This window comes from Xiphophorus couchianus, chromosome 16 (assembly GCF_001444195.1).
Source record: "Xiphophorus couchianus chromosome 16, X_couchianus-1.0, whole genome shotgun sequence".
Lineage (NCBI taxonomy): Eukaryota > Metazoa > Chordata > Actinopteri > Cyprinodontiformes > Poeciliidae > Xiphophorus > Xiphophorus couchianus.
The window spans coordinates 13,375,514-13,395,326 of record NC_040243.1 but is presented as its reverse complement, the minus strand read 5'-3'; the positions used below and the strand labels follow the sequence as shown (position 1 = coordinate 13,395,326).

Genomic DNA, 19,813 nt, shown 5'->3' with positions numbered 1-19,813 from the left:
GTTGGATGTTTACATTCCTGCTCGGGTTCAAGTCGAAGTAGGGAAATAATGCACAGCTGAGGTTTTAATAACACGAGTGACCGGTGCAGTTATGCAACACAGAAAGCCCTTTGTGCAGAATAGTTTGTGATTATGCAACTCAATCTGTTTTTACAAGCTCAGCCTCATAAACACAAGTTATTTTTTCTTTTAGTTCTCAGTTTTTGTTTTGTTTTTGCTTCCAAAATTTGTTTCTTTTTGGAAATCGGGAAAATACCAAAGTCTGCAGAATGAAGAAAAAATAAAGATTAGAAATACCAGTGCGACAACATGCCACAGGTCAAATCTCCCGTTTTTATTGTGAGACATACCATCCAGGGAGCCAGGCATACATGGTCAGCCAATACAGCATACTTTATAACAATCATTTCCACTTTAAACAGAGTGCAAAGACTAAGCGAAGGAAAAACAAAAAGGAACTCTGGAAAATTCCTCGAGATGAAACTGTTTGGTGAAAACAAAGCACAGAATGCAGATTCTGCTTTTTTTTTTTTCTTTTTAACTAAAACTTTAACATCAATAAATAAGCACTCTTCATTTTCATCAACACAGCCTTTTGTTTTAGCATTCTGACTGGATTTGCATTAAATGTGCGGGAAAGGCCATTAGGACTCAAACGTTGCTGTAGCTTACATCCCACAGCTTTGTAACCATCAGCAGCATGAATAATCAAAACGGCTTGGACGCCCAGGACATCACTGGAAAGTCCCATTTAGTCTGTATAATGAACAACCTTGGTAGCTTTCAGAATGTTACAGTGAGCTTTGACAGATAAAACAATGAGATGAGCTCTTGCATTTCAAGAAGTAGAAAGCAAAACTTTTGATTTAGCGAAACTCAAGTAACAGGAGTCATTTATATATATATATATATATAAATGACACTATTTTTTAGGAGCTCTGGGATTTGGGAGTAGATTAAATATATTAAAAGGAATAATTCTGCTTTTTTAAAATGAGGTTCTGAGGACCTAAAATCAGTAATTTCTCCATTTCTGGTAGTGGGAAGAGATCACATAGCAGTGAGTTTGTTTAAAAAAAAAGTTAATAAAATATAAGATTAGTAGAAGGATACTAGTTAGGCAGACGTGTCTCCCATTTTTGCATACTGTAGCAACTTAAAGCAAATTAAACTCAAAATGGTTGTTCACACTACCATAGAGAAGAAATTTCAAAAGTGTGCCATGCAAATAACGCAAGACTCCAGAGGGACAGTCGAAGGAAAATATCCACAATTTGCAAGTCATATTTGGTCTGTGATGGGTCTTGTTGAATAATAAATCTTAAATTTATTATGGGTATAAATGGGTATTAGGACAGATATGTGTTTTTGACTCAGAGACAGCCCAATGTCTGAGGACCTTAGCAGAATTTAATTTGGGGGCTCAACTCAATTAATCCTCTTATATTTGCTTTCTTGGTGAATTTTGCAATTTGCATCTAACACAACTGAGGCAGATTGATATTGTTTAGCAATATTCATGTCGCCAAGCTGAGAAAACATCACAAATTTAACAGCATTTTTTAACAAGTGGCAATTTATATCTGCTAAAAACATCATTGCATCTTACAGATATAAACATTTGAAGGGTTAAGTTGATAATATAAACTAAAGGCAAACCATTAGCCTGACAGGACTTATTCTCCTTTCCACAAAGTTTCAATAAAATCATTTCTTTCCCCAACAATTACCGACACTAACTTTAAAGTACCTCACTTGAAAAGAACATAAGCAATCTCTTTAACACCTCAAGCATCTCCTAAAATTAAGGTAGATAAGTTTGGCTTGTAGATCTGATTCATTTCAGTCTGCAGTCAGATTGCTTCAAAGGAGCAGACACATGCCTGTGCCCAGCAGCTCGTGTTTACACTGTATCCTGACACACCCGCTTTTTGAATTTGCATGTCACGGCGAGTAACGTTTTTCTTTTTAAACAGCCCACAAACAAAACACAAAAATAATATGCCAATCCACAATAAGGGGTCTGTCTATTACAGCAACAAAATAATCTGTGACTGTTTCTCCAACGGCAGTGACACAAGCAAAACATATGAAAATGCATTAAGTGCTTTAAATTCGATCTGCAACCGCAGTCCATTCACAAATCTTCTATTCGACCGACATGAACAGATATTAGTAATACGAAACATGTATAAACCTTCATATATCTCAGGTTATAAGTTTGGTACAAGTATGAAAAACGGCGATAGTTCCCTCCTTAAGCTCAATATGACAAAGATTTCTTTTGTTTGTTTTTGGTGGAGAATCCCCCATCAGAGTGATGCATTCGCTCAAATAGTCGAGGGCACTTTCTTGGCTACAACATCACATTGGAGTTACAGTATAAAATGTCATAGGAAACATACTGGATTTGACTTATAAATTATAAATTTCAATATGTACAAAATTCTTGTGTTTTTCTTAATTTTTTCTACATATGCACATATTCACAGGATCAGCCAATCAGAAGCTGGGAGTCCCATATTTTTATTTTTTTAATTTTTTTTTAGAAAGAAACGTATTCCTTAAAGGTGACTGTGAGGCGGTTTGTCGTGATGTCAGTGATGATGATGTTCCCCATAAAAGGGGAGATTTTGTTCGCAGGTTCCTCTGGAGATTTTTCACAGGATTCCTGCTTGTTCTCCTTTGGAGGAGGTGTGTCTTCAACGACAGGCTCCGCCTCCACCGGTGGCTGGACTTCTGCCTCCACCTGCCTCCTATTTTTGGGACAGCTGAGGTCCATCGGCTCCTCCTGGCTTCCATTCGCGTCGTACATTGTACACATACTGCTGCGACGTGCCACGCTGCAGTGGAGGTCCATGGGTTTGTCCTGAGGTGGCGTCACCGCAGCCGTCGGTACGCTCAAGCTCCTGGACGCCAGGAGGATTTTACCAAGGTTCCTGTCCTCCACCGGATCCGACAGCTTCCTTTTCCGGTCGCAGGGGAACGAGGGGATCCGGATTTGGTCAACGGCAGTAGGCGTCGGGATGGCCGTGTCGGCGGTCCAAGATGTTGGGGGGGAGCTGGCTGTCAGCTGCAGGGGCAAGTCGTCCGGTAAATCCGCCTGGCCGCGGGCCACTTCAGTGTTGTATTCCTCGGCTGTGCTCGGAGATGGTTTGGAAAAATGCCTGTCTTTGGGGGAACACTTCAAGGGATGCTCCGCAACAGACACGGAGCTGCCCTTACAGATCTCTTTGGGAATCCCGTTCTCCGGGTGTTCAGTCATTTTGGCCCCCGGTGGCGGATTGTTCTCTTGTGTTTTGGAGCTTTGCGTTTTCTCGTCTCTTGATGATTCCCTGTGTTTATCCTTTGCTCCATGAACCTTGTTGCCGTCCATATATTTGCTCATGACAATAACAATGCGTCCGTTGTTGTTTTTGTTCTTGATTATCTTCATTTTGCTGCTCACAGCACTAGGCAGAGTAGCCTCCTTAGGGTTGGGCTTTAGTGCATTCTCACTTTGCGCATCTTTAACCGGTTTCCTCACCTCCACCGCCAACTCTTTGACTTTGCTCAAGCACCCAGTGTCTTTGTTCCGGATCCATTTCTGCTGCAGGGCCAAAGGTAGGTTCCACCCAGGATTCGCAAGCTTGCTGGCTGGCTCCTGAACTTTGACCACCTCCTTCAGCCTCGAAACCTGTGCATCATACATGTGTGGGTCGGGCTCGTAATGGTGGTGCTTCTTGCTGTTAAGCTGGTAGATGAACTTCTTTTTGCTGTTGTTCAGAGAGTCAGCAGGGATCTCCTGACTGTTGGGTTGGTACTGATGGTGCTTTTTGCTGTTCAGCTGGTAATGCTGCAGCTGAGGACGCTGGACGGGATCCAACTTAAAGGTTCCCTCTGTGTCCTGGACCGTTTCCTCAAATCCCGCTGGGATGTTTGACCTCCGGGCAAATGATGGCACCTTAGTGGAAGACAGGAGAGGATTGTTAATCATTCTACCCACATTCTGACACCCTTATTTGATAAAACCTCTGGAAAAATGTGAACTACAGGCACCAAAATTTAAAGAAAATAGTAACAATAGCCTCCTCAACTTCTCTTGTCTGTAATATGGGAGAAAATAACCCTGCCAAAGGATGATGAGGGGAGCTGAAAGGGTGATTTCCAATTTCATATATTTTTATTTTTCCATTTTTTGCTCTAATCTGTTGAATAATCTCACAATTAAAAAGTGGGTCCTGCAAATAGTGAGGAGATCTAAACGGTCACTTGGAGTCTATGCAATCCGTCACATCTGTTTTATACACTTTATATGTTTAGGTTTTACCTTTAAAATCATTCATTTGATGTAATTTGTTGAACAATCCCAGAAAGGCAAAATGAAGAAAGGCCTGCAAAGTATAGTTTTATCCAATTTTTTTGTTATTTGTATTTTCATATATTGTCTTTAAATTCCTCCATTTGATCTAATCTGTTGATCCCAAAAAGCAATAGAAGGCATGCCCTGCAGAGAACCTGAACCTTTTGATCTGCTGCCATTAGGCAAATGGACCAACATCAAAAGCAGAACCACCTGCTACACAGATTTTTGCCTTAACATATTAAAATAGTGAATTGCTGAAATGATTATGCGCTTTGCATCGATTGACTTAATTTACGGTTTATTTATGTTGCATGTTAATGCCTTTTACAAACTAATCTCTTAAATGATCCCAGATAATCTTCTTTTGTTGTGCACTAGATGCTTTACAATTAAATAACCGGACACCCTGCAAAAGAAGGTGATGCAACATTTTCATGGTTTGAATCCAATAAAGTCTGTTTTACAGGTGGAGCTGCTTGATTATCCCCATGAAATAAGGTGGAAGAGTAAAACAACCAATCAGGACTCATTTTAAAGCCTACGCCCCTTTCGCCCACTACCCCTGACTGACCCCGCAGCCGTCAGAGGGGCACTGCAGCGGAACGATCAAGACGCTCCGAACTGCGACCTCCAGGTCACACAAGTGCCACCAGACATGTCACGCTCTGCCCCCGATTGCCGGCCACGTGGCACGCCTCTTCGGGAGCAATGCTGCACAGCAATTGGGACAGACTCGAAATATATAATCACACTTGGCTCTAAAAGCGCTGCTGTAAATGCTTCAGCGAAGAGAGTCAAAGGATTATGATTTGTTTGTCCCAAAACATGACATAAAAGAAAGACCAGTTGGTGCAAAAAGGAAGATTTATAGTCGCTTTGAAAGGTAAAAACCAGGTTTTGCATGGTTGCTTTGCATGAAAATTAATAAGCCCACAGATAAAATGAGTACACTCGAGCAGCATGTTTTGAACCTCAGGCAAGGTTCATAGTTTCAGTTTGAGTGTCAAGATAAATCCACTGTGGAGGGCTCCCTCCCACACTCTCTTTTGCACTTAAAGAAAAGCACACTGACAGCAGGTGTGGCGCACCTGACTGTGCTCCCATTCTCTCGAACCGCTTACAAAGTGAAACTCTCTGATGTGTTTTTAGTAGTCAGGCTATTTCCACAGTGTGGTGATGAATCATCAAGAAAATACCTGAAGCAGAAGATGTTTTGGTTTCGGCCCCCGCTTTCGGTATCCCATCATCTGCTCCTGCCTCTCTCTGAGAAAAGAAAAGATCATATATGAGCATTACCAGACACCTTCAAAATCTAATTATTCCTTATTGGAAACGACAGGTTTTCGCTCGTTTTCCTCCACCTATTATTCAAGGTCAAAAGTGGAGCCGTGATTCAGAGCAGTAATGAATGTCCAAATGCTGTGAAGCATTTTGATCCCTATTTGCATAGCTCTCCATGGTAATCAGCCCATTCCATATTCTCATTATCCTCAAGAAATTCAATTAGGGGACGTCTTTGAAACGTCAACCCTTCCTCCTCTGACAGTCAGACATTGAAATCTTCCACATTTTATGCTGCAACCACAAATTTAATGTATTTTATTCCCTTTTTTTTAGATGGACCAAATCAAAACAGCCTGAATGCGCCATTCCCACTGCGAAACATGAGGGTGGCAGCAACATGGTGTGTGTACATCTGTTCTTTAGCAAGGACAAAGAAAATTGAGTTAATGAGAAGACAGATAGGGCAAAAACCACGGCGATACTCGGAGAAAAGCTGTTAGAGGCTCCAAAAAATAAAAGTGCATCTCTGTTAAAATGGTCCAATCAAAGTCCAGCCTGAAATCCAACTGAAATTCTAAATCTGAAAGAGTTGAGATATATTTACCACAGGAACGCACAAGAAAAGATATAGATATCCAAAGACGGAAGAGACATACTCCACATATTTCTTATATGAAAAATCCAAATAAAACATGAAGGTTTACAGTTTCAGCGTGACAAAATATAAAATCATTTAAGGAATACGAATAGTTTGGTACGAATAGTAAACTTGGCAGTGAAGGAGCACAGAAAGTCTATGGAAAACCTTTCTAAACCATTTCTAATGAGAAGGGACTGGGACGCGTGTTATTATAACAGAACTGGTCAGATCAAGGACAGCCCCATGTGTGAGAAATCGCCCCCTGATATAAGCCTTGACTCAGCATCGGCTCATAAACAAGCAGAGGTGGGCGAAGGCCAGCTGTAAATATGCTTCCCCCAGGCGCGCTCCAACACCCACCCTCATTGTTGGCCTCGTGCTGCAGATGTTCAAACGATCAGAGCTGCCAGAAGATTGTCACAATAAACAGTCACCACCGCTGTAATGCGTGCAATTTGGAAAACGCCGTCTAACAGGGTGACCCCTATTCACACAAGGTTTAGCAATTACAGACTCGGGTCCCCTTCCCCCCATCCGATGAGAGCAGAGAGGAATCCGCTACACACACACACACATGCAGAAACAGAGAGTGCAGAGGCAGCTCTCCATAGCCATCCCAGCACACAGCTATACACTCAGGCAGGGGAGGCAAGCGGACTGCGGGGGAATATGAGAGCCGTACACTAGAAGCGTTGAGAAGCACTATGTGTCAATTAGCCTTTTCAGAAAGGCGAATTCCTTTCCCCAGCCATCACGTCTTCACTCGGCCCCATGAGCAGGCTGCTGGCCTACAGAGGGAGCATATGTCAGAGGCCTCATGGGTCTGCGCGAGATACAGTTGTGCAAGATTAAGTGACACTGGCATTTGAATTAATTGACGTTCTGGCCTCTGAAAGTAACATTCGAGAGATTCTGTTTGTTTTTTAAGGCCTGTGTTGAGACTGTGACCTCCGTCTGCAAATATCTGGAGAAAAGATATGCTATCTTCTGAAAGGTAGTTGTGAAGGGGGTGGGAGGCAGGGGCGGTTCAAGGTAATCCCACTTCCAGGTCAGTGCCAGAAAGTTTTGAAATGGGTGTCCAGATGGGAGAGGATCTTTTTTTTTTAATGTCTGGCGTCTTGCTGGCTTTGGCATAGTACAGTAGGTCTGGTTGCTGTGCAGCATCAGCAATTTTTTTATGATGGCATATTTAGGGAAGGCAATTATTTATACCCATATGACTTTGCACAAAGATAGGCAGACATATAATACATTTAGGGAAGACAGGGAAGTGAGTGACAGACAATCACAACTGCTACTGTATGATGGAAGAAAGAAAAAGGAGAAATTTGTGACAAAGGTCAATGACAGGTCAGGCTGGAGCATTATTACTGAAAGAAGAAAAAGCAGAACCGAAAACAAAATGTATAAAAAGACTAGCTCGATGGACACCACATTTAATTAAGTTAAGGCTTGATTTTAGTTTTGTCTGTAGTTTTGTGTCCCAACAAAGCAGCATGGGCTTGGTTGCTGTAAGGTGTTAGTTGCTAATTTGCAACACAATGATCTTTATCAGGTTTTTGTCATATTTAGAGAAGCCAGCAGCTGGGAATGAATGACAGACAGACATACAAAACACAAATAAGTAACATAGAAATAAATAATTAACAATAAACACATTTAAATAAATAAATGTGTGTCCCAACCCTTTGCTTGACCGCTCCCCTGAATCTCTTTTAAAGATGAGACTGTTTAGTCAGCCCCTGCTCTCCTCTCATGCGTTGGCGCCACCGCCATCTCCTCCTCCTCCTGTTAAAACCACAATAAACAACCAGGCTCCAGTCCTTCAATTAGGCCCTCCAGTGCAGATCACCTCCTAAGTTACCACCTGGGATGCAAAAACAAAGGCATCTAATTGTAGTTTGATCCACATGGGAATCCTCCCTAGCAGGATTTTTCAGTGGGCAAGCAAACTCTCTTACTTCATTTTCTCTATAAAAACGTCCCATCAGGACCCACTGGCATTGGTTGGGTGTTAATTAACTTCTGATTTAGGTCCTCTGATATCAAATATCCATGCTTAGTCCCTCAGATCCAGTCCTTCCTTCAAATCGCTTGATTTATGAATTCACACCATCACATCCAGAGTATTTAGACCCCTCCGCCACCCCACCTTCCTCTCCTGGGCAAAAAAGCAGGGAGTGAGGGGGAGGCGGAGGGATTGGGGAGAGGTTGAGATATTACATCGCCCCTCCTCCCATGCCCTTATATGGTCATAGTTGAAGTTGAGGCTGCGCGGCCTGGTCCGGAGTCCACCACTGTGCACAGAGTCGCTCACCTGTGTTGAAACGCGACGAGGAGGCGCGGGTCCAGGATGTTTTCCTCCGGCTCCCATGTGTTGTACCTGCAGAGAGGAGAGGAGCCAACAACTGTCAGGGAGCTGCTGGGCTGTCACGTGCAAACTTCCTTTTTCAAACTGTCACACACGTCTCCCGCGGACACATTCCTTGTATCTTCAACAGTGTTTGGACAGGTGAAGCAGGAACAGAGCGAAAACAGAAAAACTTCTTGGATACAAATGATCCGCTAAATCAACTGATAGGTTTTGGTTTTTTGTGTGTCTTATTTCCAGTGTGAATTATAAAAACAATGAAGATGTCCAACCGCAGAGGCAAAGGGGGGGGGGTACCAACCATAATTGAATGTGTGTGAGTGCGTATGTGTTATCCAAACGCTCCTTCAGCTCCAACATCGAGTCGGCCATTTTAGCACCACTATGTCTCGTAAATTCGCTGGCAGAGCAGAAATAATTAAAACGGGATTACATGGCTGTGCCTACCCCCCGCCCCCCATCCCTTTCCCTCGCATAAATTAGTGAAGGCATCCGCGGATCCACTGAAACACACACTCACATAAACACCCGCGGATTCGTGCGCGCAACGCCCTTCATAACTAGGTGCAACACTTGCATTCGTTAATGATGTTTTTATTATTATTATTTTTTGTTTGTTTGTTTAATGACTGCGCTGGTGCAATTTGTCGGGCGTGTTTCAGACTTACTTTGGAGACCAGCCGCGCCACTTGACCAGGTACTCGATCTTGCCCTGAGATGGTGGTGTGAGGAGGGGAAAAAAATTGGATTAGGCTCGCATTCAAGCAGATGCAACATTTCGACGCCGTGCACGCGTCGCTTTCCCCCGCTGTTACCTTCCGAATGCGCTTCTTTTCGATGCCCTCCACCGCGAAGACGTGCTCGCCGGCGGCAGGCAGCTCCATTCTCGGCTCCGGTCCGATCCGATCGCAGTGAGGAGGCGAGGGGAGGAAAGGGGGTGCGCGCGGCGAAAACGTTGAAATGCCCTCCGTTCGGTGCGTGCCGCGCCGTGCGCGCCCGGTAGTTTTCCAGTTGGATCCAAAAAAATCGACTTCTCTTCACCTTCTGTCCTCCTCTCTCTGCACACTCCTCGGTCCTGGCAGTGAGCGTAGAGATATTCACAGCCGTGCGGCTGCAAGCAGCTCTTTTCGTGCAGTGACGTCAGGACGGGAGGAGGGGAGATGGGTGAAGACCTTGCAGAAAGGTTGTGTTTTTTTTTTTTTTTTCCTTCATCCAAAAGCTGGACTTCAACGGTCGACGTGATTTGAAATTCAAAATTCATCACCTGATCTGAAGAAAAGTGTACAAAAAATAAAAATAAATAAATAAATCCACAGTAACATATTCGTTTTGTCCAGAGCTGGATTATGTGTCCTTAAGCACATTTGTACGTGAAGTGCCTGCTCCAGTTGCCATTATTTATTAAAATAAACTGGAAGATAATTTCTCTGACTTACACTCATCTAGACATTAACATCACCCTCCTTGTTTAACATGGTAGATACAGCGTCATGCTGCGCAGACGCGTTTACTCAGCAGAAAAAGGAGATCTGGTCAGTTTGATGAGAGGACGGATGAAGCTGCATGCAAAAGACTTCTAACAAAATGTACATAAAACCACATTTGAAAGCAAAGTCGCTCCTTGTGGACATAATGTAACAGCTTAGGCAACAGTGTGAGCTTTTCTGGACCTTGGGAAGATCTAGACAATCATATAAAACAACAAAGTGCCCATAAATCCACTTAAGTCCAGCTGTTTGGCAGTGAAACATAAAAGAAAGACAAAAAAATAATAATAATTATGCACAGCAGCGTGCTGCTGCAAAGCACATAAAAACACCATAAAACTTCAGAACATCTTAGAAAGGTTGCATATGCATGTCCAAACCTGGAATTCATAAGGTGGGCAAAATACGGTTGGACACAGAGATCCAGTTGTACTGAAGAAGGCGTAAAAGTCATTGATTAAGACCATAAGAAAGTTTTTTTTTTCTCTCCAAAGTTTTGGTCCCTTCTATATTTTCCTAGCTTGTTGTGTTTTCGGAGCACACTGAGCACAAAGACAGACTATTTTACTGAATGTTTTTATTTGGTTAGATCGCGATGATACCATCATGGTAGTGGCAGCATCATCCTGTGGGGAACCTCTTTTTCACCAGAGTTGGTGATGGGCTATTCTGGAAGAAAGCGTGCAAGCTTTACATTCTTATCGCGTAGATCTATGTCTACCTACACCCCTGCTGCCTTACTACTTAAAATGATTGTTTCTGGAACAAGGCATTAACAAAGATGGTGGTCGACCTGTGAAAGTCTAAGTGTGACCAAAACTGTTGTTTTCACAGTAACTGATGCTGTCGCTCCCTCCCCGCAGTTGTAAATGTGGACTCAGTTTGATTTCACATGAGAGCTTTTTGCAAATGTAGGTCAGGCACAGTCTGATAGTCAAACCATGCGGGGCACCGTTAATTTGACACGCAGCAGAGTCGCAGTGCAGCCATCGGTTTACCTGAGGCAACTTTACTAATCCGTTGCCACGGCGCTCGGTTCGTTTGCCACCTGAAAGCCATCTTGTTATTGGTTGAAATATTGCTATTTAATCCACATCGGGGCAATCTAAATCCATCAGCTTAGAGCGCAGCACCGGGGAGCTTGTTTTCTGTGTTATAAATGTCACCAAGTGGACTGATTTATAAGAGAGTTTAACATGAGCACAAAAAAGCGCCTCTGTGCGCAAATCCTCCCATTTACTGCGCGCAAACTGCGCTCCGCCTGTACAGCTGGTTCAGAATTAGTAAATTCGTTACTTTTTTTGTCGCAGAAAGGGCGTGAAAAACAATTAAGCGGACGGTTTTCCTTGCTCCAAAAATAATTCAGCACCACAAGGGTTAAAAAACTGAAGCCGAGGAGCAGAGCGGCGGCGGCCAGCCTATTAAATACAGGCACGATATATCTCTGCCCTGCCATATATGGTAATGGAGAAAAAGCGCCGAAATGTGGCTTTTTGCGCTCGATAATTCCCGGATTTGAGTCATAAATTGGGTGCAGTGAGGGTTTAAGATCGTGACTGTTGCAAAAAAAGCTCGACGAAAGCCCCTAATTTACGCATTACGTCTGTTTTTACCCGCGGCCAGGCAGCGAATACGCCCTGCTTCCCTAGCAACAGCATGAAAAAAGGGGGGAAGAGGAGCGCAGTGGGGGACATGGAGAACAAGAATTTAAGTTTGCAACAAACAAACAAGTGCCTCATGGTAGTGCGCAAAGGAAAATGTGTTATACAAGGTTATTTTATGCTTAAACGAAACGCGCGTTCAAACGTCAGTTTTTTGTTGTTTTTTTTTTTGTCTGGAGCTGCGGTTCTTCATTGTCAGCTCTGTTTATCCAGCAGGTACCCAAAATACAAATTATGTATCATTCCGTGTTTGCACTAAAGGAGAAGGACGCCTGGAGTCTGCGTCAAGACAAAGATAATCGTTTGAAAGAAAAATCCTCTGACTCAGACTGTCGGATCAGATCACAGCGCAGTCACTCTGATATAACCCTCACAGATCTGTGACACTGCTTATTGCACTCATTAGGTCTCAGTAATCTCTCGGCTGTTTAAGGTGAAACAGTCTCACAGAATCGGAGAGTTTCCGAAACATTCGGAGGAGATGAAAATAATCATATTTATTTCAAATCAATACCCCGCATTTCTTCCGCAAATCTGTAAAACCTGGGTGAAATTTATCTGCATCACTCAGAAATCCTTTTCACTTCATGAAGTTATCATATCCTGCACAGCACTGAAAAAAAAATCTTCTCACTTTAACCGCATCTGTTTCTCTGCACGAGTGCACATTTGCGGCATTTTTTCTTATGCGCTCAGGTGAGCTCATCATGTCTTGCTGCACTTAATCCACCTGTAACTTCTGCGCTCAAGATGGTGAAACCGAGAAAACTCTGCCAAAAGATTAGATTACCGAGCATCAAAACAAGCTCTGCAGAACACATTCGATGAGATAAAAAAGAGAGATTCAAATCGGATGATTGAAAACTTTTTAAAAAATGGGCGTCAGTGTTTGAAACAGAGCGAGTGAGGTTTCTATTTCTTCTTGATATATATTTTTTAATCTGTTCAGATCCGATGTAAAAAAAAGAAAGAAAGAAAGAAAACCTCGTAAGGGATCCAAAATAATTATTATCTACATTCAGAAATCTCGTGAAAATCCAAATTTGCGCACTTGATGATCCCCCACAAAAAAGAACCGCACATGGGCGCGTTTGCGCAAACATCTGCAGTTTATTTTGTCTCACATGCGGCTGTCAAGGTTAAATGAACTGTTATCTCAAACGTGAGGCTAAACTCAGGGTCAGGCAGTCCACCGTTTTTAATCTCTTGTTTGAAGAGACTCTGTGAGAAAACCTCGATGGTTGTATTTATCTAAACAAAGCTATCAATACAATTTCAGGGGGCCGTGTTATGTTAGAGCTTGTAATTTATTTTTGAGTTAAATAGTTTGTCTCATAGCGTGTGCGTGGAAAAAGGAAAAATAAGGGGGGTTAAAGTGTGTTTGCTGGAGATATTCCATATGTGTCCATGTAGGAGGACAAGGGTCAAGTTAAGTCATGATCTCTGGTTTAGTTTCTACAGGCAGAACAGAAAACTCAGCGTCATTAGTTTTTTATTTCCTGTTTCAAGACCAAATTCTTTCACCATTCTCCCTGTTTCTAATTCCGGACAATGCTTTGCATGTACAAAGTTTTCCCTACTTCTTTTTTATATGGGTGACATGGCTCACCACCCAGGGCGGCACAGCCTTTGGGGTACGTTAAAAAAAAAGAAAAAAAATCATCCATCAACTGCTTCATGTTGGCTTGTTTTCATGTCCAATCAATGGCTGGCTGATGTTGCTAAAGTTAGTTCACAGTTAGTTCACAGCTTCTTAAATTAAAGGGGAATTTCACAGTTCTTTAAGGAATCTGGGGTTTAAGGAATCATTGTTAAGTCCTAATAAAACAATATCTTGTTCTTAACTGAACAAACATTCTTTAACACACAGCTTAACACAAATGAATCCTTTATTACAACGAGAAAATCTTTTTCATGTTTTTTTTTAGTGTAGGGATTAAAGGCTGTAACTAAACATTGACTAGAAAAGAATTGCAAAGACAGTGGCGAATTGATGGGACTTAGTGGAAGAATGAAGTCATTCTGGGCCCCTCAGGATTTGGTCTCAAGTCTTTAACAGCTTCTTAGTTTTCCTCCAGGATCACCCAGTATTCATCTCTAACAAGCTTTACTGACCCTAATGAAGAAAGCCTTCCCACAGCATTACTGCCACAAACATGAACATATAATGCACCTAAAACTAACTAGAAAGAATGGCATAGTGCTTAAATTAGGAGGCCTCCTGCCCCTGGGCTTTGACCTATACAAGACTCGCTCTAGTTACAAGTGAGTGGATGAGGAAATGATAGAATTAAAATGAAGGGAGACGAGACGGGGAAATCCCTCTCACTGCTCTTCTGAGTATCTGAATAATTAATCTAAAACAAGGAAGGAGTGAGTTTCTATGGTATAATTTACAAAAACACAAGAGTGCTTCAAAAACGTTTTAAGGGCCCTTAAACATTTTTGATGGAGCTCAGCAGGTGCTCCTCAAACAGGCAGCAGGGACACGAGGACAGAAAAATGAGGTCCGCTGTGTTGCTGCAAACAGATGATAGAAAGTCTGAATTACTGAATCAGAGGGTCTTTAATTACTGTAAATATGCTCCAAGTCTATTCTGACTAATTATAACATAACAGGAAAAGATCCCTTTCAGGTGGCTGCATCCCTCCGCCGCCTGAGGTGTTAACACAGAAATCTTTCCCCTTTCCATTGTCTGCCCCTGACATATGTTTAATTATGATAATTGTAACAAATGAAAGCTATTAGGGACTCATTCATCTTGCCTCTGCTGATTTTAATGCGCTGCAGAGATTGGGAGGGGACGTGTGTGTGTGTGTTGGGATCGGTGATGGTGGGGAGGTGTAGTGGAAATTCCTCCTCCAGTGTCATTGTCACGGCCATTGTTGCACTGAGGCGACAGGTCTGCAGAGAAGAAGGGTACTCCTCTGCCAGGATCTTCACCCCCCACCTCTTCTTCCTCTCTGAGCCGTCGTGTGGGGTTCACCCACCACCCCACCTTCACTACCATACACTTCTCACATTGATCCCCCCCACCACCACCTCCTGCCTTGGCTCCTGGGCAGGAGGTTTGGGGTGCAGGGAGCCTGGGAGAGAGTGAAGAGTAGGAGGAGGAGCGGGGGAAGAACAGAGAGCACCAGGCATTCAGAGAGTTAGGGTGGAGGCGAGGGCCGAGGAGGCGGTGCACTGGAATTCTGGGAGCTGTGGGCGAACGCTCGACTTGTCCGTACCATATGAAACTGCAGGTTTCTGTCCCTGCTCTTTGCATTCAGCGCGGTCCACGACACTCTGCTGCTACATGCTTGGAAATATTTACTCGCTGCCATCAGTGATAGATAGGCTGCACTCTGCAGCGCTGTGCTGAAAAAAAAACACACACACACACACAATGGCGAGCTTGTTCTCGAGAACAATAGCAGAATAATCCACAAAATAATTGTTTGCTTTTGAAGCAAAAAAAAAGACTTCCTCAGGATGGGCTGGTTATTTCCCATCTGTGTGGCAGGCACAGCTCGTCTAAATGTGCCCGTGACCCAGCGTTCAGATTTAGCTCCCTTCATTCTAATGCCATGCTAATGATGAGTGACACAGGCCCTTATCCTGAGAGCTCCTCCGCTCCTCTCCTCCTTGCTCTCTTCCCTCATCTCCCGGGAACGGCTTATTTGCCCCGTTTTTAATTGCGTTTTAATTTACATGTAAGCCTGGAAGCAGCTGATTTTATACATGAAGCAACCTGCTTCTTCCTCTTTTCTCTTTTTTTTTCTATCTCTCTCTCTCTCTTCTTGGGTGGTGGAGGAAACACAAACGGCAGCTTTTGCAAGAGGAAGAATGACTGGATGGAGCAATATGAACCTGTGGACCACAAATGGATGCAGGAAACTGTGGCTTGTTGAAATAACAAAGCAACCATAACAAAACAGGCACAGGTTCCTTTTTTATGAGGTCAACTAGACGGGTGCCAGTCATTAAGCGATGCTGGGACAGAAGATAATTTTTTTTTTTTTTTGCAAATTTTGATATCCAGCTGAAACAGCCTACATAATAACAAAATGCAGTTTTCAAATGATGGGTTTATTAATTAAGGGAATAAGATATTCAAGCTGACCTGGGTTTATGTGAAATATAATTGCTCCCTAAGCCTGACAGCTGGTTGTGTTGGCCTTGCCAGCAACGGCTGCCATCCAGTATTTGTGAAGATTGCTGATGAATCTTTTTTGTCACTGTGGAGTTTTGGCCCACTCTTCTTTGTTGAATTGTTTCCTTCAGCCACATTGAACAGTTTTCTATCACAAAGGTCCAATTTAGACCTTTGTTTAAAAATCTCAACTGGATTTAAATCTACAAAATTTGACTCTTTTTAGCCATGAAAGTAGAGATGTCTGACATACATTGGATCTTTGTCCTGCTCAATAATCCAAGTTGACCTAAAGCCACAAACTGATGGTTGGACTTTCTCCTTCAGGGTTTTCTCAGTTGAATTAAAGATCCTGAAGCAGTTCCATACCATGTTTGACTGCTAGTATGATGTTCCTGTTTTTGAAATGCTTTGTTAGTTTGACACTCCCAGTATCTACGTCTATCTACACCCACTTTCCAACTAAATTTACTTGTAAATCCTCTAAAGTGCGAGAATTTGTTGCGAGACATTCTTTTTTTTTTTTTATTTCATTGGGGGTTTTTTTCTGGAGCACAGAAGATATATCCTGGGGCAGTAAAATGGGTACAGGTCAACAGCGGTTCAGGAACAATCAAGTGTCCGGGTCAGATAAGAACATCAGAGGAGTAATGGGATGATGTAGATGAAGAGCCATCTCTCCATCAAAATGTAATGAGAAGACGAGTGGACAAGGAGCTCACAGACAGGCAAGTAAAATGTGCTCCACTATCTATATGGAAATTTAGCTATGCAGGCGTTCACTCGCAGCTGCCTCTTCTTCTGTTTTTTTCATAATTCATTTTGGTTTGATTGGCTGCATGGAGAGCAATGAGGAAAAAGAGAATCAGGGAGATAAAGCAGGCTTCCTTTACTTTCACAACCGGGGTTTTAGATTTGTATTCAATTTAGAAAGAGATAATCAGCCCACCATGAAGCGTCTGCGCATTTTCTTTTTTCCCCCGGAATGGTGGCAAACTGCCTTCCGCAGCAGTTTTAAATCTCAAAGTAAACAAAGACAGTTGCTTCATATTATCTTTCCTTTTCCAGCTTTGTTCTTCTCCTTTTTTTGTCCCGTTTTTATTCACGTCAGCAAGTTAACACCACTGCCTCTATAACTCATCTTTCCGCCTTTCAGATTTACATAAAACTTCTCCACATGACTGAAAACTTCTCAGACAATAAGCCAGGATAGGCCCACCGCTGTATATAATCACCTCTCACTCCCACACTGATAGCCCCAAGGCTAGGCTGTCAGGACTCAGGAAAACAGGGCTGCCAGTGTGTGTTCCTGTCAGTCAGCAGCCCGCCACTCTAGAGTGCGTGCAAAAGACATCATACACTCAACACAGGAACTCGGTGTGTGTCACAGGTACTGCAGCTCGCCACATCAGAGCAGGGAAGGCCTCTTCCTCCTGAGCACAGCAGCACAGACGGGTCTTTGTCTGCTGCATGTCCTGTAGTATCCCCCCACCCCCACACCGCCACCTTTTCTGCTGTCTGCGAGGTCCGGCTGTCACTGAACTGTGTGACACTCACACAACAAATACATCAATATTAATACTGCTGCAGGAAGACATGTGTAATGATGGCATACACTTCAAACTTCAGCTGTATTTGCACAAACTTTGTATGAACTTGCTCAGGAATATGTGTTTCCTCATGATCTGATCCTGGTTTTGGGATTTCTGCTTCGTTCAACTGGTTATTTTATGACCCAAAAAACAGTAATAAGCAAACTTTTACATTTTGTCAACATGCAAGTACAAACTTTTGTGTAATTTATTAGGATTTTGTGTAGTAGGCCAACATAAATTGGTGCAGAAATGTGAATTGGAAGGGAAACGATATGAAGAACTATCTGAAAATATAATGCATTTGAATTAAGTTTCCTTTACCTATAAATAAAGGTATTACAAATGTATAAATACATTTGAATTAAGTTTCCTTTATTGTAATACCTATAAATAAAGGTATTACAAATGTATAAATACATTTGAATTAAGTTTCCTTTATTGTAATACCTATAAATAAAACATGTTTGTGCTGAAGGCAGCAGTAATTTAATCTCAGTGGAAATGCCACTGGTCTGTGAAGGCTTTCAGTGTATGTTAGAGAGCATTAATGAACAAAGCGCATCATAAAGACCAAGAAACACAGGACCAAGTCAGGCCAGGAAAAAGGTTGTGGAGAAATTTAAAGCGGGGTTATATTATAAAACAACATGCTTCAAGGCGTTAGCTGACATGCTGAACTACTTATACAGGCTAATCATGGAGAGTGTTCATTTTAGAAGCATTTAAGAGACCTACCATAACTTTGGAGGAGCTTCAGGGATCCACAGCTCAAGTACAAGAATATATCTCCACAACAACTGCCAGTCCCTCATCCAATAAATAATTTCTTTCTGTTTCTCAAGAAGAAAGTTGTTGAAAGGAAGACGTTTCTTTTCCAGATTGCAGAAAATCGTCAAGGAGCAAAAGGAGCTACAGTTCTGTTGCTCACAAGCAGGCTGAGCTTTAACGGCTCTGCAAAGACGAATGGATATAAATGGAAATCTTCAGAAGAAATACCCCCAAAAGATGTGTGAAAGGTGTTTCTACAGAGTAATTCATCAGGGGAGCTGAACATAGCATGTTTCAGCTTTTTATATTTATATGTAGAGAGAGGGAAAATTGAAAACCTGCTCCATCTTAGAATGTCACATCAAATTCCAATAAAATCCAGTGAAATTTGTGGCTGCAACAAGACAAAATGTGAAAGAAGTTCAAGGTGTTTGAAAATCTTCTAGCAACTGAATGTGGCGCAGGACAGCAAATGTCGTACTTTCCGTTTTGAAAATCTCACAGGAAACCTCAGAGTTCACAGCAGAGATATAAAGCATGAATATGTACCTCATGCATGTACAAGCAAGAGTATTACATTACTAAATGATCTTCTTTGACTTGTACTGGACTCATAAGTGCACCGTTGCTTAACTGAAAGCAACATCAAGTACAAGTGTGCAGAAGAAAACTCCCACCATTTCTCCACAACAGCTGAATTATTTATTCATTTACAACGTTCCACTCTGTTCAACTCTAATTAGCCCGTTGAGACAACAGAGGGGGCATACATACATTTTCTCCCACAAATCCAGGCTTGGTACGTCCTCCTCCACTTATTAAAGGGATTTAACCATGTTCATCTGTTGGCACTAAAAGGAGTCTACTGTTAAGGTGTGAACAGAACTATGTCTGATCATTTATTACTCATTTCAACAACAATAAAGAGCTGTTTTATCAAATAAATAAATAAATAAATAAATAAATAAAATGTCTCCTGATGCAGCATCCATTGTAATTATCATGGGTTTTGTGCTTTTGTGACAAATTATGAAACACTTTTCATTCTTATCACCGGTCCAGGATGTTTGAGTTCTTCCTCCTCTGCATTACTGTAACTCTAAATGAGAAAATAAGCAACTATGAGACAGTAATGTTACCAAACCAGTTTCCAAAAAGGAGGCTGCGGGATGTTTGTTTCCAGCAATCATTATATAAAACTGAAGCTCGACCCATTTCGGTAAAACCTTAAGAAAAAAAAAAAATGACATTCTGCTTGTGTTTTGTCACAAATGCTTTCAGGTCATGCAGGTAATCCCAGCATACCAGCAGATTAAACTTCTGTAATCTGAGTCCTGTACAGAAAGAACTGAAGATAAAGTCAGACGTGAAACACATGTTTAGATAATTTGATGCAGTGTATCAAAGTTGGAGCTCTCTTTTAGAATATGTAATTCTATTAGAGACCTAACCCATTTATCCAAGTCAGAAAGTCAGGTTTTACATCAGATTTGGCCGAAAATCAAGCAGCTTTTTTGGCAGAATGA

The 19,813-nt window shown here is 42.2% G+C and overlaps 1 protein-coding gene and 1 long non-coding RNA gene across 2 annotated transcripts; both read right to left on the bottom strand.

The window, feature by feature from the left end:
- Window positions 1-313: 313 nt before the first annotated feature.
- On the bottom strand, window positions 314-9,786 carry cbx4 (chromobox homolog 4 (Pc class homolog, Drosophila)). The gene is made up of 5 exons (XM_028042862.1): window positions 9,456-9,786; window positions 9,309-9,352; window positions 8,587-8,652; window positions 5,542-5,608; window positions 314-3,943 (listed from the first exon to the last, which is right to left on the bottom strand). Exons 1-5 carry the CDS (start codon window positions 9,522-9,524, stop codon window positions 2,546-2,548), a joined length of 1,644 nt encoding a protein of 547 aa, XP_027898663.1. The 5' UTR covers window positions 9,525-9,786; the 3' UTR covers window positions 314-2,545.
- LOC114160335 (uncharacterized) lies at window positions 7,338-8,578 on the bottom strand. The gene is made up of 2 exons (XR_003598746.1): window positions 8,231-8,578; window positions 7,338-8,136 (listed from the first exon to the last, which is right to left on the bottom strand). It is a non-coding gene; the product is annotated as an uncharacterized LOC114160335 (long non-coding RNA).
- Window positions 9,787-19,813: the final 10,027 nt, after the last annotated feature.

Excerpts from the sequence above, each read along its gene's own strand:
- cbx4 (XM_028042862.1), bottom strand. The coding sequence starts at position 9,524 with ATGGAGCTGCCTGCCGCCGGCGAGCACGTCTTCGCGGTGGAGGGCATC. Across the intron at positions 8,653-9,308 it reads TGGCGCGGCTGGTCTCCAAA|GTACAACACATGGGAGCCGG; the intron begins GTAAGTCTGAAA and ends TCCTCTCTGCAG. Across the intron at positions 5,609-8,586 it reads CTCGTCGCGTTTCAACACAG|AGAGAGGCAGGAGCAGATGA; the intron begins GTGAGCGACTCT and ends TTCTTTTCTCAG.